This window comes from Wyeomyia smithii, chromosome 3, assembly GCF_029784165.1.
Source record: "Wyeomyia smithii strain HCP4-BCI-WySm-NY-G18 chromosome 3, ASM2978416v1, whole genome shotgun sequence".
In the NCBI taxonomy this organism is placed as follows: Eukaryota; Metazoa; Arthropoda; class Insecta; order Diptera; family Culicidae; genus Wyeomyia; species Wyeomyia smithii.
The window spans coordinates 257302049-257329429 of record NC_073696.1 but is presented as its reverse complement, the minus strand read 5'-3'; the positions used below and the strand labels follow the sequence as shown (position 1 = coordinate 257329429).

Genomic DNA, 27381 nt, shown 5'->3' with positions numbered 1-27381 from the left:
AGGGTGAAACGAATGGTTGATACTCGATCATAAGCAGTAAACTGCCAATAAAAGCATAGGAGTCCCATATGACTTTTAGGCAAATTTTAGTTTATACTGTCAATGTATCTAATTTTATTCAAATTTGCGTATGCCTTAATAAAATTTGAAAGTTTGTTCTGAAAAATACTGGAAAAATACCAAACCTTGTCTGTCCCATATTGAAAATAAAGGCATACGAGTCCCATCTTGAGTTTATCCTTCTAAGCATCTAGAATGAATGGAGTTAAAGTGTTCAGTTGTGTGGCCTTACGGTCTGCATCGATTCCTCGTGAACTGTTTGATGATGATGATGATTGTAGACTCTATGTCGAACGAGGTTTCATCTATCAGCTTTAGTAGCTCTTCGGTAAGTAACATGCACCGGTCCATGTTGCAATCTGTTGAAACCAAACCATCAGATTGCAATTCATATGATCCAATGTGGCATTTCGAAAAAAATTTGGATTGAATAAATTGTTCAATTGTTGTGTATCTCATCACAATAAGGAATGATAATAAAAGCCTTGGCCGTCTTAGAATGCGTGGAGACTGATATGCTTTAATTTTTTATATATAGAGAGAAAATAAAGGTAAACGAGTCCCATCATTTATTTCCAAGCCTGGAATTCATACAAAAGTTCTTAGAACTCATGGAAATATATAATGTTCCACCTCATTAACATACAGTTGAATAAAACATACTTTTTGTCAAATCATAGTTATTTGCATCAAATTCAAGATTAGAACTTCAATTGCAATTTTCTCAATTGTGAGTATTTCCATATGGTACTCTTATGCTTTTATGGGCAGTAAAGTTGCTGGATATTTTGAGTTCTTGAAATTACTTAGCATTACAATTCAATAAAAAAAATTCCTAATTCAATCTATCTTTTCGAACTTCTTGTTATCAAAGAGTGAATTGTTTATTGATAATACATTTTTATAAGCCTGTGAATGTGAACCAGAGAATCAAGAATAACTTACAATAAAAGGCGTGTATTCAAAATAAATTCGAACTCTTCGTACTTCTTGTTGGAATATCTTGAAAATGGGAAACGGTGGAATCAAATTTCATCATTGGAATATAATTATTTCTAAAAATCACATGTATAACATTCCTCCAACCTGAACTTTTCACCAAAAGTTTTCGAATAACTTCAAGTTCAAACAACATAGTTTTTTTCACATATTATTTATTTGACACGGCCCAAATACAATTTAATGTTCAACGGCGCCAATTATTAAACAACATAGTTGAAGAGGTTTATTATAAGACAGGACTGCACAGAGCCGGAGTCACACTATGTTTTCGAGTGGGTAGTAAGAAATGAAGAAGGTTAATGGGTGGCCTTCCGGTAGTTAACCGGAACAATCGCCATGGCGTGTAGGCATGTTTTGAGTTCTTTCTTCGTATTATTCATCAAGTTTCGCGACAAAACTGTTGGAGTAGATCTTATTCTGCAGTTTTGTCAAAAAACTCTCGATGTGGTCAGCTAGGGGACGCACCATCGATTGCTTTGAGTAGTGGGTCGACGGCAGATCCAGCCAGTACACCGCATTTTCGCCCCAATGGTATTTCTTGATGAATGACGCAACTTCCGGTAGGCACTTCTTAGTATAAATTTCCTCGTTCACGTTCAGTCCGGAGCGAAAGAAGAGCAACTTTAACATCCCCTTCTCGCTAATTGTCAGCCACAGCAGCACCTTCCTGAGGAACTTGATGTGTTAAATGAAATTTTCCTCCCTGCCAGTCGTTGCCATCCATGTTCGCCAGGCAATTTTCACAGTTTGGCCGCTGGCACCAACCGTCCGACCAAGCGCACGCAGCGATGTAGCCACTTTTCCCTCGGTATACCTCTTCAGCATTTTTTGGAGCTTCTTATCACTCAGGTTCGTCGGCCGTTCGGAACTGGATTTTTTTTCGATGCTTTGTTTCTTACCCAATAGTGCCAAGATCATATATATGTCGAAACGGGGGTATCTGGCGTCCACGAAGTGTCGGACTTCTGGTAAGGCTTTACTCACAGTAGTGAAAGTCTCACTTTTCTGACCAAAAATGCACAAGAGTAGCTCTTAAAGTTTTCGGAATTGAAATTTTGTTTGTTAGATGGCAAATCGCTTATAAATGAATGAAATCTGTAGATATCCATTGAAAAGTAGTCGCTCCCACATGTGCACGGCAATTTTAAGTTTCGAACATAGAAAACATTTTTTTTTTTGGTTTTGTCTTATAATTCCGTGTGGGTAAGTACCCACAGGGATATTTTCCGAGTGGGTACTACTACCCACACTACCCACATGAAACGCCGGCCCTGGGACTGCAAGATTGTCGCAGAATTGTAACAGCCTGTCTAATGTAAATATATTTCATGCAATAGATTTGAAAATACACCTACGATTGGGGTTAATTATTTTATGTTATGCAACGGTGGTTTTAGTAATAATTCTTTTCCGATTTTTTCTTTTATCAAATGATTGGTAACCTCGAAGAAAAGCGTTGTTTAATTGACTTAAAAACATTCAACAATAATGTTGAATGTTGCTGGAACACAGTTGTGGGTAGAGTACCACTTTACCATCAAAACATACAGCGGAGGTTGAATTAAATACTGCTCGATGAAAAAGGCAGGTGAAACTCATTTTTACTGCTTCAATTGAAAACATGAGGTCGTTCATAAAGGGACGGTTGGTTTTAGTTTGGAAAAACTGAGAATTATTCATGTTATGCCTTCTTTCTCGTTCACTTTGCTAGCAGAACAGCTTCAATGTTCGGCAGAACATCTTCCTTGGCAATACTGACCATTGCACAGCAGATGATAAATTCGACCTACGGGGAAATGAAACATTGATATGACCCTCTTTGTCACAACATTGTAACTAGCAAGTTCGATTGCACATAACAGCGATGGGATGATCAGGAAACCCGTGTGTTTGTCCTCAATATCTACGGAGAAAACTTACGCAGCAACTATGCAGCGCGGCGTAGGTGATAGAATGAAAGAATTTGAAAAATGGGACGGATTGTTTGTAGGCATACAGACGAACGTTCCACTCAAAGTACATTATTTTTTCGTAAACTGTTTACCGTCAACAAGCATATCGTTAATATAGCACGTTGCTAGCCCCCTCCCGGTGTTTTTTGAAGTAGTTAAGAGCCAGTTTGCGAGAACCGCAACCGACTTTCTATTCAAGGTAGGAAGTTTTGCAAAATTTCAATTTTTTTGATTGAGGTTAACTGGGGTAAAACGGTCTTTGCAAATGATATGTCCAAAAACGTCCATATACTAAAAATTGCAATAACTCCTGCTAGACTAGATGAATTTTTCTAAAAATTTGTGGTATTATTCTACACTAAGAGTACTTCAAAACGCATGGTCACAATATATAACAAAGAGGTAGCATGATGAAAAAAAATGCATTTTTCTTTTAAAAATTGTCAATTTTCAGGGTCATCATACTCTTCTTAACATCGCTAGAAAAATATCTGAATAGAGCGTTTTGTAGAGCAACTCAAGAGCTTGAATGTCATGTATAAGCCAAGTGTGCCAAATGGGGTAAAACGGCCCTAGAAGATTTTTTTTTAAAAACCTTCAAAATCACTTAAGTTACTATATTTCCTGCTGGACATAAAATATTTCGCTGAAAATTTGGATAATCACTCTACCTTACCAGAACTACCTACTTTACCAGAAGATACACCGTTTGGGGTAAAACGTTTCTTAAAGAACTTTTTTAGAAAAATACCGTCAAAATCACCAAAACTGCATGAACTCGGGTTAGACATGATAGATTTATTGAACACTAGCTGACCCGGCAAACTTCGTCCCGCCTATTTTTGTGTTTAATTTAATAACTTTCAATATTCCAAATTCATTGATTTCTTGCGATTCGGAATGACAACATCCTCGTCTTTTGCCTTTGGTACAACACCTCTATTCCGGAAATACTTATATTGGATGGTATTCAGTTATTTTCGTAGTTTTTCAGAAACTGAAAGTGGTCGTCTTCGAATTCAAGATGGTGTCCAGGGTCAATGCTTGGCTTCTACACATTATTTCGATTACGGAAATATTCATATGTAGTAGTATTCGGCTGTTTCCCAGAAGTTGCCATCTTACAATTCAAAATGGTGTTTGAGGTAAATTTTTGGCTTCATGCATCATTCTGGTTAAAAAAACACTCATATTGGGTGGTATTTGGTCACTTTTGGCTTTTTTCAGAAACCGGAAGTCACCATTCTGGATTTTAAAATGGCATTTGGAGACAATTTCTGGCCCCTGAGCGTCATCCTGGTTTAAGAAACACCCATAATAGGTGTTATTTAGTCATTTTCAGCTGTTTTCCAGAAACCGGAAGTCACCATCTTAGAATTCAATATGGTGTCTGTGGTCGCTTATAGCTCCTGTGTATCATTCTGGTATCGAAGCATCTCATATTGGATGGAAATCGGCCATTTTTGGCTGTTTTTCAGAAAGCGGAAGTCGTCATCTTGGATTTCAAAATGATATTTGGAGACAGTTCCTGGCCTCTGAGCGTCATTCTGGTTGAAGAAACACCTATATTGGGTGGTATTTGATCATTTTCGGCAGTTTTCCATTCACCGGAAGTCTTCATCTTACAATTCATAATGTTGTCTGAGGTCGATTTGTGGCTTCAGTGCACCATAACAATCCCGGAAATACCCATATTGAGTGTTATTTAGTCATTTGCCACTGTTGTTTAGGAACCGGAAGTCGCCATATTGGTTTTCAAAATGGCATTTGGAGACAATTTCTGGTCTCTGAGCATCATTCTGGTTGAAGAAACACCCATATTTGGTTGTTTTTTGGTCATTTTCGGCAGTTTCCAGTCACCAAAAGTTGCCATTTTACAACTCAAAATGTTGTCTGAGGTCGATTTGTTGTTTCAATGCATCATAAAGATTTCGGAAATACCCATATTGGGTGGTAATTGGTCATATCTTGCTGTTTTTCAAAATCGGAAGTCGCCATCTTGGATTTCAAAATGGCATTTGGAGACAATTTCAGGCCTCTGAGCGTCACTTTGGTCAAAGAAACATCCATATTAGGTGGAATTTGGTCATTTTCGTCTTTTTTCCAGTCACCGGAAGTCGCCATCTTACAATTCAAAATGTTGTCTGAGGTCGATTTGTGGCTTCAGTGCATCATAACAATCACAGAAATACCCATATTTGGTCATTTGTCGCTGTTTTTCAGAAACCGGAAATCGCCATCTTGGATTTTAAAATGATATTTAAAGACATTTTCCGGATAGAAACCGGAAGTTTCCATCTTAAATTTAACAATGGTGTCTGGAGTCGCAAATTTTTATTGCTCTCAGAAACCTCAACATGTCAAAATTGGTTCCATTTGCTTGATCATTTCTCGAGATGTGCAGAAATTTGTGTGAAACCCCTCCCTTTCGAAAGAGAGAGGGGGGTCAAACTGTTATGGATATATTTGATACCTCTAAAAACATCCACCTGCCCAATTTGGTTCCATTTACTTGGTTAGTTTTCGAGCTGTGCATGAATTTGTGTTCCATTTGTATGGGACCCCTCCCTTCCAGAAAAGGGAGGGGTGCCAAACCATTGTCGATGGTTCTGTTACCCCTAAAATATCCACCCGCCAAATTTGGTTCCATTTGTTGAATTAGTTTTCGAGATGTGCATGAATTCGTCTTTCATTTGTATGGGACCCCTCCCTTCCAGTAGAGGGAGGGGTTTCGAACTATCTTAGTCACCTTTCTCGGCCCCTAAAACCCCTATATACAAAATTTCACGCCGATCGGTTCAGTAATTTCCGAACCTACAAGGAACAGACAGACAGACAGAGCTGCATTTTTATGTGTATAGATTTTGATTATCACTCTAGTGAAATACACACTTAAGGGCACGATAACAAAAGTGAAAAATAAATTTACATGACGAAAAAAAAATTTTTTTTCGGGGTGCTATTTACTCTACAGTAAACAGTCCAGAACCCGGAATTAGCATTTTATTAAACAACTAGAGAGCTTTTATTTGATATAAAATCAAGATGCCTAATTTGAAAACTGACTAAAAAGGACTAGAGTTTCTCTTGGCTTTTTCACTCAGTTTCAAGAAAAGCATCAAACTAGATAAAAAATATTTCCAAATGATGCATCTGGATTTTATATCAAATACAAGCTCTTTAGTTGTTTTATAAAATGTTACCTTTGGGGTCTGGACTGTTTTCTGTAGAGAAAATAGCACCTCGAAAATCACCAAACATGTTCCAAGAAAAACAAATTTTTTTTTCGTCATGTAAATCTATCTGTCACTTAAGTTCGTATTTAACTGGAGTGATAATCTGAATTTTCAGTAAATCTGTCAAGTTCAACCCGAGTTCTTGCAGTTTTGGTGATTTTGTCGGCATGTTTCGAAAAAAAAAAAAAATCTTCAAGGAACGTTTTACCCCAAATGACGTATCTTCGGTAAAGTAGGTAGTTCTGGTAAGAGAGAGTGATTGTCGGCAAAATCTATTAAATCTAGCAGGAAATATGGTGATTTTAGTGATTTTGACGGTTCTTTGAAAAAAAAAAAACCTATTCAGGTCGTTTTACCCCATTTGGCACACTTGGCTTATATATGACATTAAAGCTCTTGAGTTGCTCTAAAAAACGTTATATTCAGATATTTTTTCTAGCGATGTTGAGAAGAGTACGATGACCCTGAAAATTGACAATTTTTAAAAGAAAAATGCATTTTTTTCGTCTTGATAATTCCTTGCCATATATTGTGACCGTGCGTTTTGAAATACTCTTAGTGTAGAATAATACCACAAATTTTTAGAAAAATTCATCAAGTCATCAAGTTTTTGGAAATATTATTTTCAAGGGCCGTTTTACCCCACTTAACCTCAATGAAAAAAAATGAAATTTTGCAAAACTTGCAAACAAACACTGAAAATTTTAGCCCAATCGGAGAACATCAAAACAACACGCGATTGCGCCTGTCGTGAACTGGCTCTTAAGATATAATTTAATTTAAAAAAAATAGTTTTGAAGTAGTCTTTCAAGAAAAACATTTATATCTCTTCAGAAATAAGACCTAGGAATTGCCTGTCTTTGGTAAAGTTTCATGAAATCGATAGCTCTATAACTGCCGAAGACAGAAATTGAATATTTCATAAAATTAAAAAAAAGTTTATTTCTCTAAGTGTTATACTAGCTCAATGAGCAATTAAATGAAAATGTCAGATTATTTTAATAGGTATTTTGAACAACTCTTTCGAAAACACCAAACCCCTCAAAAGCATGGAAAAGTTAGAAAAGACTTTTGATCGTCTTTCTTCAGAACGGCCCTACTGTGCGACGCTTACGTCGGGTGAATAATACTATGTCAATTGGTTGGCATTGTTAACCAATAACTGAACGCGTGGAATCATTTCGTCTACATTTTTTATGTCTGCATGTCTGAAATGAGCCAATCGTATGGAAAATGTTTGTGGATATTCGATATTGAATGTTTTTCGTAATTTTCATCATGTAGTGAGGAAAGACGTAGTCCTACATCAAAAACTTTTTACCAAGTTTAAGTAAAATCAACAAAAACTTAGTACTTTTTAATACATTTCTTAAAATTATTGTCCAGAAGTATTTATTAAATATATTTTTCTGGTTTTTTTTTCTGGTTATTGGTTATTTTTAATATTTCTGGTACATTGATTAAAAACAGAGTTCAGCGTTGTAACGTCACGTTAAGTGTGCATTTTTTACGTTATGGAAATCCTTGGATTAAACTGATATTTTGTTTTCTCCCCATACCCAAAAAACCTGCCATTTGACGCCAAAAGCTCTTAGATATGTTGATAACAACTCAGGTTGCTATGTTACTGTTTCGAACGTTCACTCTATAGTACCCGCAGATTTAAAACGATTGTTATTATCCATGTTTATTGCTGTAGAATAAATTATTGTAAGAAAACAATCAATTTCAATATAATTCGAATATAATTGTAAAGCCCTATTTAGAGTTCCATGCGAAGTGAAATTCTCATACAAAATGTTCATTTTTTCACGCTCGTGAAAAATGCAACCTGAAAAAAATTCACTTCGCTTGGAACTGTAAACAAATTCGATCCAGCGAAATCGAAGGTTGTGGATCTCATCTTTTTCACTGGGTTTTACTTTTTTCACGCATGTGAACGGTAGTGAAAAAAGCAGCAGCAAGCGAAAACTTGCGTGCGTTTATTTCTGTCAGTTGCAGCCAATTTTCATTTCGCTCGGAGTGTAAACTCGTGAATTTTGCTTCACTTAAACTGTAAACTGCAGGCTGGTGAAACACCTGCGTGTGCCACAAACGGGTTTTCACGACAGATTTCGCAAGCGAAAATTTACGCTTTTTCACTTGTCAAATTTTTCACTTCGCTTGGAACTGTAAACTATGCTGCCGGTACCCGGATAACTGTCCCATAATAAAAAACAACATGTTGAGAAAACGGCGATTTAATATTATCCGTAATGACCATAACAGTTTCATGGCACCACAAATTTATCGTGGAATTGGTTTCACGTTATATAACTTGAAAATGGGACAAAATATGCGGGTACATTTCAAAAGTACTCGCATATTTTGTCCCATCCCATATAAATTCAACCAGCAACCGGCAGTATCACCGGCAACGTAGATAGTACTACAGAAAAACAACATTAGTCTAGGTAATTAAATGACATACTTCTATATAATAATAATCCGATATACACTAATCTGGAGCAAAATCATATGTTTGTAGTTTGTACCACTATGCAGTGGGACTGTAATGCGGGTACTTTCAATATGGGACAAGAACAACTTGGTATTTTTTCCATGTTTTTCCATACAAAAGTATCAATTTTAATTTTTTTTTTCAGAAAATATGATAACAATTAAGTCGATTCCCGACGATAACTCAAAAGTGACCAAAATCAGTATGGGACAGTTATGTGGGTACCGGCAGTATGCTTAACGGTTAATTTGATAAAGACTCACGGCGCAACATGCAATCCACAACTCTAATAAACACTAGCCTACTGGGAACGCAAAACTCTGGAATTAGGAATTAGGCTAGTATGAAAAAATGTCAGGAACTACGAGAATCAACAGAAACTACGACGACGGGGTGCAGCAGAACGGTTGGCCAACCGTATCCAGATTGCACCGTGAAAACCAGGATTAAGGAAGTGAGAGTAGTAATAAGAAGGTTGAAGTTTAAGTTGTGACTTTTAAATTCGTTAATCTGAAAGTAGAGTTGTTTAATGACTGGATCAATGGCGCAAAACAGTTTCCACTAGTGAACCTGAACTTTCCAGCTACCGAACCCCCTCCTTCTCGCAGTATCAACTGATGTCCGAGTAACCAGTGAAAAGACCGAGTAACCAACACCGGTGGGACTGCTCGTGGCATGCTGATAGGGGACGGGGAGTTTCTTTGGGATGAATATCAACGGAAGAGTTCTATGTAACGCAGTTCATCCCAACTCCTGGTAGTGCCCTCCTGTGACATAGTGGACTTCCTGTGACATAGTGGAGTTGGTCGCCGGCCCTGCAAGCCTGCACTTAAAAAAATACCAGCAACGAACGCCTTTACTATACTTACGGAACGGAACAATCGGCTAGGTCCTAGGCATCGAAAACGGACTAACGATTGGGTACTTGGAACATGAAACTGCCGATCTTTCTGCAAGTTCCACATTGTAGCGCTACAGGAGGTATGCTGGAAAGAAACGATGGTTCGTACGTACAGGGATGGTCACATCATCTACCAGAGTTGTGGAAGTACAACTCTGGTGAAAACGTTCAGTAACCTCAGTTACTAATCGACTTTACCACCTCCAAGAACATGGTTATTCGTAGCACCCTTTTGCAGCATAACCTCCACCTGCAGATTACACAAATAGAAGAGAAACACAAATCGCCCACGTTTTGATAGATGATCGGAACTTCTCGGATATTATCGACGTAAGAGCACAGCGAGGCGCTTACATGGATTTATCGATGGTAATATACGCCAACAACTATTCATTGTTCATAACATAGGTACTGTCACCCGCCACGGTATAATCTCGCGCGAAGCAACACGACGTCGCAGCACAGCACGGGTCATCGCCCGAAGCTGCGTTGCCAGAAAAAAGGGAGAACCTGAGCCCCTCTAGAGGATCACTGGAACATCGTTAAAACAGCTATCGTCGTTGACCAAATATTTATACTGCGGCGGATCACGAAAAAGCGCCGCGAGCTTAGGGTCCCTGCACAACGTCTTTTAGTCGATTTCGAAGCCGCATACGACCAAAGATGACTAGTACAAGATACCTGACTCGTGCAGTATGCAGCGCACACTATTGTCGCTGCGCGTGAACGAAAGTTGAACTGATTTCTATAGTGGTAACTTGATGATGACGGCAAGGTGGCAAAAGATGAAGCATTTCTTTTCAATATCCTTGTATGGTCCTGCCATCTAATTTACAGTGCTGTCATCTAGTTTTCATTTTCATCTGCGGATTATGCACGATGAATCGATTTTGCTAAACACTACAGAGAGTTATGAGACGAGCGGGGTTTAACATGCGGGGCACGATTTTCAACAGATTATTTATTTTATTTTATTTATTTATTTATTGTCTTATTTGACCATCTAGCCATTAAGGTCATGATGGTTTTTATAGGGCGGGGAAAAGCCCCCTTGAGATAACCAAGAGTCAGTCTCAAACAGGCGTAAAAACCCCACCAGAATTTCGTAAAATACTATTTAACATTTAACAATAAACATTTAACATTTAGCATTCAACATACCACATTTAACATTAAACAATTAACATTAGCATTCAAAATTTGTCAAAGAGCTTGTCTCACGGAACATTTTGTTACACTTCTGGTCAGAAGATTTTTGCAACACCAGTCGCAGAAAAAGTCAACGTACCTTTGCAGCTCCCGGCAGTCAGCAAAAGATCTGATTGCCAAATATAATTTAAGATCATCGGCATAAATCAGCCTGCATCCTAGTAGCAAAACCAGACAGATATCGTTGAAAAACAGTAAGAAAAGCAGTGGACCAAGGTTACTTCCTTGAGGCACACCCGAAAAATTCACAAAACTGTAGGACTCAGCATTTCCCAATTCGACCGATAAAGATCGATCTATAAGATAAGACTTCATCCAATTGACAAGAGGAGATGCAACTCCAAGTCTTTCGTAATACAGTGTGAGGTAAACTGCAGCAAGTTTGTTGTTGTCGATCGTCCGGGATGAAAGCCATGCTGATCCTCAGATATGTACGGTTTAGTAGCGTGATAGAAGATTTCGGAATAAAATTTCAAGCAACTTGGAACTTGCACATAACGAGGTTATACCACGATAATTTACAATGTTTTGCTTGTCGCCGTGCTTGAAAACAGGGAACAGAAATGTTTTTTTCCACAATAATGGATACTCTGACTGTGCCAACGATTTGTTAAAAGTAATCCTAAGATATACACATAGCAGTGCTGCACATTTTTCAAGTACAATGGCAGAAATTCCATCTGGTCCAGGGGACAAGGAGGACTTCATTTTCCCTAGAGCTGTCAAAACATCGTTGTCAGTAAACTGCACATTGGACAGACTAATCAGGTTAGTTGGAACATCTTGGATAGCTCTTTGGACTTGCTCTGCGGTGGCTGAATTTGGCTTGAAAACGTTCGAGAAATGTTTGGCAAATAAATTACAGATTCCATCGGGTGAGCTGGCAGATTCGTTCTCAAGAAACATGGTAGATGGGAGTCCGGTTTCTTTCCGTTTTTCGTTTACAAACTTCCAAAACCGCTTTGGATTTCGTTCAAGGTCTGATTGCGTTTTTATCACATATTGCTTGTAGAGAAAGCGCTTGTAATTTTTATAGTTGCTACTGGCGCAATTAAACTCGCGTTTGGACACTGGGTTGCGATGCTTAGTATAGTGCCTAAGCGCAGCTGCTGTAAGACGTTTGAGTGTTCGAAGTCGCCGATTCGACCAAAGAGGGGTTGACCGAGGACGAGAAAGAGGAACAGCTCATTTAAAATTGAAGAGAAACTTTTAACAGCAGCATTTACATCAGCATTTAGTAAAAGGTGCCAATTTAAATTTCTAAAGGAGCAATTCAGTCCTTCAAAACCGGTTTTAGAAAAATTTAGCCGCCTGTTGTCCTCTACTTCTGCGAAACGAATATTTTTCTTACAGGTTAATGTTACGAGCAAAGGAGGGTGATGCGCGTCAGCTTCGTTTAGTGATTCAGGGGCTTCAGACACTACACAATTTGTAGAAGCTGTTTCGTTAACGAAAACGAGATCCAATGTACGATTTCGTTCATTCCTAACCGCGTTCAACTGCAACATATTTAGCGAGTTTATTACATCAATGAGAGAAGAATTGTACCGTAAGGAAACGGACTCTGACGGATCGGGATAGACAAAACCAGAGTGTGACGTTTTCCAAGTCAGCGACGGTTGATTATAGTCACCAAATAAAGCGTGAAAGTCATGTGTCCGAAGTGCATTAGAAATTGCCGACACGGAATCAAGGTGTCTCTCAATGGCATTTTCAGGAGTAAGGTAGACAACACCAACACAAATATTTCGATCTTCAGTACACACGCTTACCCAAAGTTGCTCAATGCCATTTTCAGTGCATTCTATTTGCACAGACTGCAGCCGGTTGGAAACAGCTATTAACACTCCACCACCCCGCGATTTACCAGATTAAGCAGGATCTCGATCATTTCTATACACTGTATATAGTGGGCCAAATAATTGCAGCGAATTAATATGGTCATTCAGCCAAGTTTCTGTCAAAACAATCACGTCGAAATCGCCATCAGAAGCAGCCAAAAATAGCTGATCAATTTTAGTTCGCAGTCCTCTCACATTTTGATAATAGATGCTTATTCGTTGATGTAACCGTGGTTCCAAAACGACAACACGTGAGTCTGCAACATCGATATCCGTCTGCTGCGTTAATACATCTTCGCTGTTGGCGGCATGACGCAGGCCGATATATTCGTTTCCACATTGTTCCATACAGCCAGGCACCAAGCTATGGGATACAAAAGAATCAGGACTTTTTTGCAAAGCTGTACAATTCAATTACTACAAAATCCACCGGTGGTCGAGCACCTATTGCTTTGAAGGGTTTAAAGTTGATTGAGACGGGAACGGTGAGTTGTTCCGAGGAATTTTCGATGGCTTCGGTCCCCAAAAATCCTCTGGTAGTTGAGAACAACGATACCAGCTGGAATATTAGTAAGCGCATTATCGGATGATGTCATGTCCACCAAAGGCTCCATTAAAACTACAGTCGCAAAACCTGAGTCCACACACCAACTGCATTCTATACAAAACGCTAATAAGACCGGCTGGGCATAAGACGAGGACAATGCTCGAGAAGAACTCTTAGTTTTGAACGACGGGTGCTAAGAACCATCTTTGGCGGTGTGCAGGAAAACGGAGTTTGGAGACGTGAAATGAACTACGAGCTTGCGCCAGAAGGATACGTTGGCAGGGTATGTAGCTAGAATGTCGGATAGCTACCCTGCTTAATTGGTGTTCGCTTAAAATCCGGTAGGAACAAGAAGACGAGGGGCGTAAACAGAAAGATGAGTGGACTAGGTGGAGCACGATCTGCAGAGCACCCAAAGCTCAGTTTTAGACCTTTGCTCATATTTTTTTCAACTCGGTCTTTTTTTAATCTTTTTTTTGTGTTTGCCATTAAAAAGAAGATAAAAATGTATAGATATATCTATAAAGTTTACCTATATGTGATGAGTAGTTATAAATTAAATAAGACGGTTTATTTTTTTTAAGTTTTTCAAGTTAAAAAGTATTGCTAGTAACTCAAGTTAAAAATATTTTAATGAAAAAGTCTGTTCTTTTTCAAAAAATCCATATTATTCGTTGATTACGGGTTACCCGTAGGTCATCTATTAATGACGTACAAAAGCGGGTAAAATATTTGTTGAATGAAATTCTTAGAAATTTAATAAATGTTGGTTTAAAAAAAATTTCCAATAATTCTTGCAGACCTTATTCTAAGCGGATTTTCACGCAGATATGTTTGTGTGGCTTCTCAATAAACGCGGATTTTCTAATTATGTTTTTATTGTTTTTTTTTTTACGATGAATATAACTCTTGCGTACAGAGCCGGATTTACGATTGTGGGGGCCCGGGGCCCAGTTTACAGTGGAGGCCCAAAAATAAAACAAACCCGTTTTTTCATCGTACGAGTTAAAAACATTCATTTGTTATTGAAAAGTTACCAAAAATTCGCTAGATTTTTTTTTACGAGTTTTTTTTGCAGAGAACTTATTGATTGAATCATCAACATTCAGCTCCTTCAGAATATTGTACTCTCAGCTTAACAATGCTAAGTTTGACAGCCTTTCACTCTTCATAGTCGTACGCAACCTATTTTCAATCAGTTTCATCTTCGAAAAAGACCTTTCTCCAGTTGCGTTCGAGATCATTAGGCTCAAATAAATCCTTAAATAAAATAATTTTTGCAAGGCACTAACGAGTTTTTGATTTTTTTCTTCATGTAATCATCTTTTTTGAGCTCCACTTTGATATACGCGGGGTTTTGTGGTGACAGCTCATTTTGAATAAATGTAATAATAAATTCGGTTCTTGCTCACTGTTTATAGCCAGATCTAACTGTCGAATGATTTAGACCAGAGGTGCCAGATGTTTTCGAAAGATGTCTGCAACTGTTCGAAATCTCGAAATTTTTTCTTGATATCTGAAAAAAACCTACCGCAATTTGAAAAAAAATGCGATCCGCAGGCAAAAATTTGCACACAATTTGAGTAAGACTGCGCAAATATAAGGCTACGTTGGCAATAATCTACAGAAACTAGGAAATAACTACACACATCTGCAGGTCAATAAATCTGCACACGGACTCTGAAAATCAGCATTTTACAACGCAAATCTGGTAACCCTGATTCGGACAAGTAAACTTATTTTCGGAATCAACAGCAATGCATTAAGGAAACTTGTGGATTATGTATTTTCTTTCCTGCTTGATCTCCCACGCGCGCTGGTTCGATTCAAATGGTATGTTAATGTGTGTCATTCCAAGAGAATCGAAGGATCTTATGGATGTAGTTGTGATATTGGCGCTCGCGAAAAAATACACTGAAGAAAAGTTTTAAATTGAAATGGTCTGTTCAAATTTTCTTGCTGTAAATTGAACTTTTGATTGAATCTCATTTTCGATAGAGAAAAGTACTTTTTCTCGTTTTGTGGGGGCCCCAAAAATGTGGGGGCCCGGGGCCCGGGCCCCCTGGGCCCCCCCTTAAATCCGGCTCTGCTTGCGTAGAAAAAAAAAATCTAGGTGTATTGACTGGTTCTTACATTGCAAATTTTTTTTTTATCTTATTTTGAGTTCTGTAACTTTCAATCATGCTGGTTTTTATGAGTATAAAAATCAAGGAAATGTTACTAAAGCAAAAAAAAAGTTAGAAACGGTATTTTCAGTTAAAATAATATATTTTCCCAGGATTCTATAATATATGCCAATATGTTCAGCCAGCATTAAGAATATCGAAGAAAAATAAATTCAGAGGGTTTCAAACGTTGTGTCATAGAAGACACTTTTGCGATGATTTATAACGTATGGCACTCATGAAAATAGTTACTTTAAGCACAACTTACATCCTTTCACTGGAAATCGCCGGAGTTGAGTTTTGTTCTGCATTCCCATACATTCGCGCCACGATAAGGTATCAAAACGTTGAGAGAGGAAAATCCGATTTCCGGCCAAAATTAATGTTTTGGTGTCAAATTATTAGTTTTTTATTGTAGATGATTGTCTTTTGAGAAAAGTGTTGTAGTGACAAGGGGCTGTCCATAAACCACCAAAAATGAAACCATAAACGCCTAAATTAATGGGCGACGTAGTTTTCCTGGTAGTAATAAATAAAATTACCAAAATGTGAATCTCATACTCAGGACGTTTTGAGCACACCATTTTGTAGGTTTTGGTATTTTTATAATTTCTCAATGAAATCTTGATACACTCATCACCCATGTGATGGCATAATGATCGCATAACTTATCTAGGTGAATCCTGATCCAACCTAATCCCTACTAACAAAAAAATCTTTTTCCAGTGTTCTTTGCAGAAATACAGTGGAATACACTGTCTCCAAACAGCAATGGTCACGCTAACATATCCCTTCTCTTTTCCCACCTGATTGAAAGGACGTGATCGGCACCATAATTGATCATTGAAAAAATGTACAATGATGTCACTTCCAGCCGTATTTGCTTATAAAGTAGAAGCAGAAAAGCATAGAATCAGTTTTATAATTGAGCCGTTGAGAGCAATAGTGGTACATGTGCCATTTTTACACTTTTTGGGTTTTTTGCATAAGTTGATGCAGAACGCAATAACGTCCTAGATTATCCAAGAAAAACCGAGATCTGATAACCTAAACCAAAGTTATAGCCAGAAAAATTTTTGGTAATTAACATAATCACCATTTCGTTGAGAGCAAAAGAGGTAAATGTCCAGTATGTGCATATTAGATGAATTGTAAGTCAGAGATCTTAGGATATAGAACAATCATGTCTTCAGCAAAGTTGGTCAAGTGATTGAGTACTTTCAGATGAAGATCTGTCTGTTTTGGAATTTTCTCACTACGTGGCGCTAGTGTACCCGTGACTGTTTTGTTATAAAAAGAGTTTTATCTATTTCAGTATCAACTCGTATGCTGTGGACAATTTAGAAGATAACTCTCTGAGGTCTTTGATAAAGATATATATTTACACACTGGACCCAGGTTTGGCTTTGGGCAGGCCACCGATAGCCTTCCGGAAGATCCAGAAATACCGTAACTGAGGTCAATTTTCTAAAGTGATCCTAGAGCTTCCTAATTTATTCAAAACTGCTTCTGCGGGATTGACGAGAAACGAAATGATTTCACCGAAAGATCCGGAACTAGCGTAAAATGTCAATTTTCAAAAGTGTTCCTAAAGCTTTCTGTTTTTTTTTTTTTTGAGATCAATTCTAGAGGGAAAATGATCTTTTAACGAAAAATGCTCCAAGATGGCCACCATGTGAACCAGATTAATTTTTAAGAACAGTCCCACTTTTTTTCTAAACCTCCCAGACGAAAATAAATGATCTCATGACAGAATGTTACTCAAATTTACCATCAGATAGCCCACCGAAAGATCCGGAGTTACCGTAAACGAGATTAATTTTGAAAAACAGGTCCAAGTCCCATCTGGATACGGTGAATATTTTTCCAAGGCTGTATCATATTTTCAGTTCACTCATTTGTCGCTCCTATAACTACATACACTGTCTGCTTTAAAGAACAGTTCCTAGTATTTTCCGTGTTTTTTTTTCGAAACTATCACAGCAAATAAATACCATAGTATCAAAGAAAAGCCGAGATCTGTTAACTTATACCAGAGTTATAGCCAAAATAATTTTCAGTTTTCCTCTTCTACGGTATTTATGGATCCGGAGGGCAACCGGTAGTCTAGCGAATGTTGAGCCTGGGTCCATCGTGTAGTTATTATCGACCAAATAGCAATTCTAAAGATACCTGGGTATTTGGTATTTTTAATTTTTAGAGCCAATTCAAGCTCCAGTCGATCTAGATTATTTAGAATGTCTTCTGTTACATATACACTAGCGCCACAAAGTGACAGAGTTCCGACAAACAGATCATCATTCTATAGTACTCAATCACTTGAACAACTCCGCTTAAGACATGAATGGTCTATGTTTTAAGATTAGCGAGCTATAATGCACCCTTCATGCTTAGACTGGACATGTACCACTTTTGCTCTCAACGTTTTCTGCTTGTCATTATTTTTCCCATAGAACAAAAGTGGTACATGTTTTTCCATTGAAGTTTGTGTAAGTTTCTCAACCAGAACTCGTTATGCTTTCATGTACCGTCTTTTGAAACCTTTCCAGCAATGATTTAGTGCAGTTATGTTGGGAAAAATTGTTGAAAATAATTTACTTATTTGAGTGTTTTTGTTTATCGTGTCTCCTGAAAAATTTACTTAATGGCACATGTACCACTTTTGCTCTCAATGGCTCAATTGTTTCCTATGAAAATATAAAATTTAGAAGTTTTGTGATAATAACTGGCAAAATCATTCAACATCATCGAAACATTATTATCAATCTGAACTTTTTGTCAACAGTTTTGTTATAACTTTAAGATTTTAATGGAAAAAACATAAAAAAATTTCAACTTCTCTTTTTTAATTTAAAATTAAGTGTTTGTTAAAATTCTTTTTACTGGAAATATTTTTTTACTCGGTATTCTTTTCGCATTATCAATTTCCAATAACAAAAAACTTTCTGAACTACAAAGCTTCGAATAAAGTACATACTAGAATTCATTCGCCCATTTATATAATTACTCTTGAGTACTCCTACAAATAACTGCAAAAAATAATTTCCAAATTCAAATTTGCTTTTTTTTAACCAAGAAATGAAAATTATAACCTAAGAACAACTATTGAAAACCAGAAATAAAAATTTGAAAATTCAAGTCGAATTTCAATGGTTCAGTATTGAAAAACGAAAATTGAAAATCGATCTACAAACTTCGTTATTTTAAGTCTTGGAGAAACTCGAAATGGGTAATTCAAAATACATCCTTGTTCTATTCCCAAGACCCTATATAAATAAACCTTCTTCTTTACAAAGATTATCAGCGGCTTGAGCAAAAGCTTTGCGCATAACATCCTGTCATTATCACATTAGCATGCTAATACCCAGTCGTTGGCCTGCAATGATTTCGCCGCGTACGCTATCGAGGCTGCGGTCCTGCAAGCACGGCTCGAGTACCCATTTGTGGTAGTCAAGTGGAAATGAGCAAACCGTCTCTCGACTCCTGGGATTACCCCTTTTGATTGATCTCTTAATTCCCATGCACCGTTGGATCTCTACCCAGTTACGGGTACAGTAATCTCCCTGGAAAGAGGCACGCAATGCCCATCGGGAAGAAGCGTTTATCACGCGTAAATCCAGTAGCTGCAGAGCTGAAGAAAAGCTTGCGTACCGCCCTGCCATTTCCACGCTGAATTATTCAACGGCATCATCGACGGGTACTCGCTAAGGGAGAAGAAAAACTACAGTGCAAAGCTTCGGCTTATCTTTGGTTGCCTTGACTCAAAAGTACTTAACGGGTAGGAATGCCGCTGGAAACGACCGGCCCCGGCCCCTATTAACTGTATGAATAGTCAATTCCCAAGCCGACAAGGGTCCAGCAAAGGGAACACCCGCAGCCAAAGATAAATACGATTGGTTCGTCGCGTCTTGGGAATAGCGAATGTCTGCATTCTTAATGATGGCTTGCAGCTTCTGAGCTCCTTTGAGACTCCCTCGATAGCTCTAATCCATCATTTGCAATCCAATACATTTAATTATCATGTGGATTTTGTTTGAGTCGGCACAAAAAATGCCGCTCCGTCCCGGTTTTGGCGGAACCGAATGGAAATCAACCTCAAGCCGACTGCAGAGATGCACTTGAAGCTATCGGGCGCAATTAATTGCGGCTGATTGCGGTTGGACAGACTGGAAGACTTTGTGATGAATGTTGACATTTCGTAATTACAATGTATCCGTCGGAGCGGCAGCGGTGATTGGAGCTTGCTGGGCTCGAGATTCCGTGTTTCGTGTGCGCAAAAAGATGTTATCGTGATGTAGTAAATTTTCTCTAGTAAGAGGCCGTTCCTACACCATGTGATTATATTTTGGTCAATTATAATGATAAAAAATTACATTTTATCGAAATTGATGGATTTTGGTAGAGATTCATTTTTTTAATTACTTATTTTCTGTCAAAATTTTGCATTGATATGAGTAACTTGAAGATTAATAAACATTAAGAAAGTGGCACAAATTTCCAATGAAAACGACTTTGGTGAAGAATTTTGTTAGTGGTTTTCGGCATTTCCATTAAATTTCATCATTATCTACCTCGGAGTGAGTCGGTTCCTTAAAACACGCACCCCAGTCATATGTCAACCGTATCGTAGCATTAACCGGCTCCTCTTTGAACCGTGCAATTGCCGCCAATTGCTTTAAAGCGGTGATTAACACAAATCGGGCATGCGATCTGTCCATCAGTGTAAAATTTAATTACTAACCAGCAGTAAGCCGGCAAGCAAAACCTCCCAACCAAACTACCGAATCGAATCGTAACGAGTGTGAGGCATGAAACGTGCAAACGTGACCATCATCGGTGGTGTGGTGGTAATGTCGAACTGCGGTAAGGTGTCGCTCGTGCTTCCGCATCTGTCCAAATCCAACTGCACCAGGTTCCTGTACCTGTGTTCCTCGCGCGTCAACGAAGAAAGGTTGCAGTGCTCGAAAAGAAACAAGAAAATCACCAGACAATATCATTCGCGCAATTACATTCGATTTCGTTTCGTTTTCCACTCCACTCTTCCACAGGTCGGCTGGCAATTATTATGCAACCATGTGATGAGGATTTACCAGTTCGATAAATTGCTACCTTCCGTAGCAGCGCGCAGTAGTGAAAACCGCAGCAGTTTGAGAGACGCAAAGTAGCAGAAAAGTCGGACATAACAACAAAAAAGTAACAACCAAACAATGTCACTGTTCTCTTCGTCGACTCCGTCGCGGCCCCGCTCCCTGATGGAGGCCCTGCTGGCGAAAAAGATCGAAGCCGCCTCGCAGGCTGCCGGACCGGGCGGATCGCGGCTCATTCGGACCGACTCGATGGACTCGAGCAGTAGCATCGGTTCGCTCGGTTCGTTGATTCTCGGCGAGGATGTGTGCCGCTGCGATGACTGTCTGCTCGGGATTGTCGATCTGTACACGATCGGACCGCAGGAGACGGCCAATGCAAAGAAAAAGGTAAGAGAGCGAAGGTGGGAGCGAAAGCTTTGAACGAACTGCGGTTGAATGTGAAGCGCGCGCTATAGAAAATCGAGAGAGAAACTTCAACTACGGTTTGATTTTTCAGGCGACGAACCCGAACAGAGTAAAAAGCTTTCGGGTTGTGGAAGCTTCGAAACGGTCGTGTTTCGCTTGCTGCGACTTGAGATGGCGCGGTGGAACGATCGAGCTTCTGCTGAATTGACTTTGATCGCGATTCGTTTGATAGAAAGTCACTAACTGAATACAGTAGCTACTCGATTTCGAATATTTCATTTTGATTTATCAAGTGTAAAGCTTCTTATGAGACCATATAAAACATTGATTGATCACGCCTTTTCGACGGTAAATTGACAAATGAGAGAAATAAGATGAATATAGGTGCGCCTAGCTGTTGAGATGAATAATGGAGCGATTACCCTACTTGATTCTGTGTTTACATACAAGGTTCAAGATACTTTTCTGGATTGTTGAACCAACCAACAACGAAAAATTTATTCAGATATTTATAACTATTTTCAAGAATTCGGAAAGCTTAATTGAAGTTTTCGAAGGAATATAATTTTCAATTTAATTTTTGAAATACCCTCCTTTAGAGTACAGGCATCTCCATCTTATTCAATATTATGACTTGCTTCCAAACAGCAAAAATTAAAATAAATATTCTCAGACTGCGGTATTTTTTCAGCAATTTTTTTTTCATTACATTTAAATTTCGTGTAAAAAAACTTATGATATATCAAATTAACCTTTAAAGCATTATTAAAAAGACGAGAGTTCATTAAAAAATAAAGATTTTTTCAATCAAATCTATAAATGCTTGAGACCATTTGAAGAGATGATAATATCGTTCAAAATCACTGAACAATGTCCTAAAATCAAACTATGAATGCTAAAAATTCACTCCGAAGGCAAAAAACAATAGGAATAAAGGTTGAATATTGCCAATTTAACAATAAATCGCCAAAATGACCCTTTGTAAAGGAGACATATCGAAGAAATATCTTGAAAAAGAAACGTTTCAGACAAGTCTTGAATTATTGATTGTTTATTTGAGGGTACGAAAAACTGAACCCAAAATTTTGAAATATATCTGAAACCGCTAAAATAAAATAAGCTCATAATATGAAAATTCTTATAGGTTTAAGTGCAAGATAAAAACAATACCGAGGTGCTGGAAAAAAAATTGAATCCTAGTTGTAGTAACTCTGATAATCAAAGACCCAAAATAAATATTGGTGGCCAAAATTTGCATTCCTCATTGAATGACCAATGAACAAAAAATAAAACAAAAGAAAATATTTTAATATTTTTTGAATAGGTGTCCTAAAACTATTAATAGAAACGATGATGAAAATAATAAAAAAGGAGGAGAGTAACTGGCAATAAGGCCGATTGTTTGTGCGCGTTTTTAACTCCACGTAATATATTGTTTTAAAGGTTGTTTGGCGAGAAAATAAATAGTGAAATCTACTAAAATTACTAGTGTTGGTGTTCCAAACAACAAAACTATCGGAATATGCAATCATTTGAGGATTTTGTGCGAGATAAGTGATATTATTTTTCTAGATTTTTTTTCTGTTTGAGTTGTTTGTGTTGATATACTAAATACTCAATAAATTGTTTTTTGACATGCTGGCGGCGCTGCATTTTTTTGTTTTGATCATCGACGTGTAGAGGTAGATTCATACAAATCTGTTTTGTATGTATTTTCGGTTGAGAGTAGAGGAAAAATAAACTATTTTTTTTTACTAGAATGGTTGTAAACATACAGAGGATTTCTTGTTCATACGAATGTGTTACTTAACAATTTTTTTTAGACGCTCGGGTTTATGTTTCGGTGAACATTGTACTTTGTTCGCGTGGGTCTTATTTGACATTATTCGACTATTAGTTTAGATGTAATGGAAATATATGATGTGGTAAAACCCTTGGCTATCTGCAGATTAATTTGCTACTAATGACAATTATGCCAAATCGGTGGATAATAGTAAGCGTATAACTAAACTATCTATGTATACATTCACCCCTAACCTCAAAACATAAAATAGTAAAATTGCTATATAAATAATCTAAAAATTCAACTGATAAAATACAATTTAAACTAAAAAGTCGGTAAATCACAATAGCCTCAGCTCTTATTAGCTCTAAAAATTCATACCTATAACATAATCAATTATCGACCCGCAACATCTAACAGATGTATCCCAGGGTCTCCCTTTCCTACTAAAATTTCCCATCTCATGTAACATTTATAAGAGCACGTAGAGTTCTCTGCGGTTCTCTTGAGTTAATGTTGGACTAACATTCCTTTTCCGTTCCCCAACAGTTGAAAGGACGTGGCCAGGGCGGTAATAGTTCTCTGGAGACATCTGACCTTTGTTTAGTAACATTCAATTAGATCCCAAATTTCATGTTCCTGCTCAGGAACAAGGCAATTTGTTTTCGTAAACAGAGTATTGTTGCTAGTGCCAACTACGAAGTTGTGCAGCTGTTTATGCCATGCCATGCCACGATGATAAAAATAATAAAAAAGCACAATTTAAATTGACGGAAAGTACTCTTGAAAAATCAACTTCTTCATGGTTTTCTTCATCATAGTCTCTTGAAACATTAACTGGCAAACGCAAAAAAAAACAACACCCAGAGGGACGTTATATTTTATTTATTTCACAAATTGGATTCACATGCGTTAACAATAGAAAAACCTAAATTAATCCACCCAGCGGTCAGACCCAGCCTTTCTCATTCAATTTTTTATTTATAAAAATAGATTCACATGAACGCTTCAATCCAATAAATGTATATTCACTCTTTAGGTTCTAAAAATATTGATGTTGTAATCTTTACATATAAAAATGCAGTCAAGTCTGTCTGTCTGTCTGATCCATATAGGCCCAAAAACTACCGAACCGATCGACGTGAAAATTTGCATGTGGGGGTTTTTGGTGCCGATAAAGGTTCCAATGATAGTTTGAGACCCCTCCCTCTTCTGGAAGGGAGGGGTCCCATACAAATGAAACATAAATTTCTGCACAACTCAAGAACAAACCAAGCAAATGAAACCGAATTTAGCATGTGGATTAGGGTGTCCCAAAATAACGTTTTGTCAGAGAAGTCTGGGGGCTCAACCCGAAAATGATTGGTTATGGTGTAACGAAGTAACTTTTGTATGGCGACAACTCTGGATAATGTTTAGTCGTTGTGCTAATTTGAGTTTTATGAGAAAAATCAATTTTTCACGTTTTTTTATTTCAAATTATTTTTATCACTCAAAAATTCTGTAAAACCGAACCCAAATATATTTTTGCGCATTTTACAAAGTCCGAACTAAAAGAAAAAAATTGGTTCCGGCTTGTTCTGGCTCAAATTTTATTGTTACAAATTTTTTAGCTCTTCTGAAAATTCTTAATTTTGATGTTTTCTGAAATTAAACCTTTAAAAAGCGGACCAAACTTTACGCTAGCAACCAGACTATACCACATAAATATGGGAAATTTTATGAGGAAAAACTTCCTAGAAGACACAAAAATCCTATCTTGAATCGTTGTTGAGCTATTCGAGTTTTTCTATGGAAAGAATATCGTAAAATATGATAATCTTCAGTGTATGCAACATCGAGTCAATTTATTCACAAAAACGTCATATAACCATCGCCTACTAGGTTTGATGTTTAGTTCAGACATGATTTTTTAGTGGATAAGTGAACCCAGTTCTTAGTACTATTTATTCGAATCCTCTGTTTTTATTATATGTAGTAACGTTTGTGGAAAATTGTGTTCGCAGGAGGTACATCTTTAGTCCATATATTGATTTCGCCATCCATCTTGCATGGTGTATTGCACCTGGTCGTCGGAATTTCGTGAATTGTTGGTCGCCAAGGCACATCAAAGCGAGTTGCAGGAGTTCGGAATAGTCTTCTCTAATGAGCTCTCGACATACCATGCCCTTGAACAATGAAATAAGGTATGATTTTTCAGTTTCCGACAATGTTCCTGATTCATAAAAGTAAAAACAAAATCAATAGTTATTATGTAAAACTAACTTTATCGATTGTTACCCTCAGGAAGTCCTGAATAGTCCTCTGTGTCGATGTTTCCCCATTCGTCCCGGAAAACTTCGAACAATGTATTGTTGGGTGATGATGTTGGTTGATTAAAACAGGTGTTGTACACTGCCATAACCACTAACTCATACATATGGTGGCGACACGGCAGATCTAGAAGCTTTCTTCTCAATAAACCTTCAAGAAAAACCGCTGCTCCGTTTTTCTCACCAGAATTTACACGTGTCGTATCATAGCATTTGCCAACCACGATTTGGTCTAGATTCCAGGACTTCAAGCCTTCGTATACGGCTTCTGCTACTGCTTTCCCCGTTCCAGCTTGCAGGAAGACGCTATCGATGATTTGCTCACTAAAACCTGAACCAGATATAACCACAGCCAGTTTCTCCGTTTTTTTCGTTCAAAAACCAATTGTTTAGAATCAAAATGGACAACAAGAGCTTTATCTTTCGGAAAAGAATTTTTAATATCATCCGAATTACGTTTGCGGGCCTTAAAAAAAGAATAGAAAAAAACATAAACAATGACAGAATTTAAAAGTAACAAATGTGTATGTAAAGTGTTGAACAATATATTATAAAAAACTTACTTACTTGCGCATCCGGTGAACTGTTGATTTACTCAAACTGATAGTTTGTGGATCGACGCCTAATTCCACTGCAGTTGCTGCAATTATTCCGACCGACCCACGATCGGACACACAGTTTCGGTCAAGGTTCTCGACTATCGCATTGTTAAGTACTTTCAACCGTTTGCTACAACGTTTACTTTCGGATTCTTGTGTAGACGATTCGCGCTGCTCACTTCTGGAGGTGTTCCTTCTTACCTCAATTCCTTTGATCATCTTCTTCGGCGTTTTATCCATGCACTTCAAAACTAACAATGTTCTTCGGGAACTCTACTGGCGTTTCAGCTGTTGTCTGTCGTCTCCAAAACTCCGCACGAACGGTATCATTCTTCAAATAATGATCGATTTTATGAGACATAGCGATGTTGAAGAATGTTTTCAATTGTATTTTGAACGCACTCTGCTCTTGAATCACCTTTGCATGTTTCAAATTAAAATTCTGCTTCATACGTTTACACTTTTCCACTAACTTTAAGATTTTTCTCACAACGTTTCGTTTAGCTTGGTGGGGAAGACCGGCCTGATTCCAGATCGCAATGACCTCTGACGCAACACTATCAGTACTCTCGGAAATTGGTTTTTTTTCATTCTCACGATGGAATCGGTAGTTGGCTAATACTTCTTGTTCAGAAGGAAGATGTGTCTTGGACAATTTCTTGCGGGAAGCGCCTGTTAAAATGTCTTTTTTAACTTTAAGTTTGGGAGACATCGTTCTGGCTTCAAGAAAAAACAAATACTGGTTAATCTGCAGCGCCTACTATGTATATTGATACAGATTCAAACAAACTAATGTCACTAAGCAGTCGTAGTCAAGAATAATTGACTTGATGTTGCATACACTGAAGATTATCCTATTTTACGATATTCTTTCCGTAGTAAAACTCGAAAAGCTCAACAACGATTCAAGATAGGATTTTTGTGTCTTCTAGGAAGTTTTTCCTCATAAAATTTCCCATCTTTATGTGGTATAGTACGGTTGCTAGCGTAAAATTTGGTCCACTTTTTAAAGGTTTAATTTCAGAAAACACCAAAATTAAGAATTTTCAGAAGAGCCAAAAAATTTGTAACAATAAAATTTGAGCCAGAACAAGCCGTAACTAATTTTTTTCTTTTAGTTCGGACTCCTTAGAATGCGCAAAAAATATATATGGGTTCGGTTTTACGGAATTTTGAAATGATAAAAATAATTTGAAATAAAAAAACGTGAAAAATTGATTTTTCTCATAAAACTCAAATTAGCACAACGACTAAACATTATCCAGAGTTGTCGCCATACAAAAGTTTTTTCGTTACACCATAACCAATCATTTTCGGGTTGAGCCCCCAGACTTTTCTGACAAAACGTTATTTTGGGACACCCTTATGTGGATGTTTTAAGGGGTAACTAATATGTCCATAATAGTTGGATGAAACACAAATTTGTGCACATCTCGAGAACTAATCAACCAAATGGAACAAAATTTGGCAGGTAAATGTTTTTAGTGGTAACAAATATGTACATAATGGTTTGAAACCAGACTCCCTCTTCTATAAGGGAGGGATCCCATGAAAATGAAACACAAATTTCGCACAGCGCAAGAAGCAATCAAGAAAATACAACCAAATTTGGTATGTGAACACGCAAAAGTTGAAGTCTTGTACAATCATTGTGTCTTCCCGATTCGCACAAATGTTGCACAGAAATCGCACAATAAACGTGTGAAACGCATAACGCAACAGTTGTACTGCGAATACATTGACATAGAATGAAATCAGAATATGTATCATACACCGACACTT

General features: G+C 37.6%; 1 protein-coding gene across 1 annotated transcript in view; it reads left to right on the top strand.

Moving 5' to 3' along the window:
• LOC129732419 (inositol-trisphosphate 3-kinase A-like) overlaps positions 1–27381 on the top strand; it is a 167715-nt gene that overhangs the window by 52926 nt on the left and 87408 nt on the right. The window contains exon 2 of the mRNA XM_055693305.1: positions 20462–20887. Within this exon, the coding sequence (XP_055549280.1) occupies positions 20621–20887 (267 nt within the window). The 5' untranslated portion in view covers positions 20462–20620. The remainder of the gene's footprint in view (positions 1–20461; positions 20888–27381) is intronic.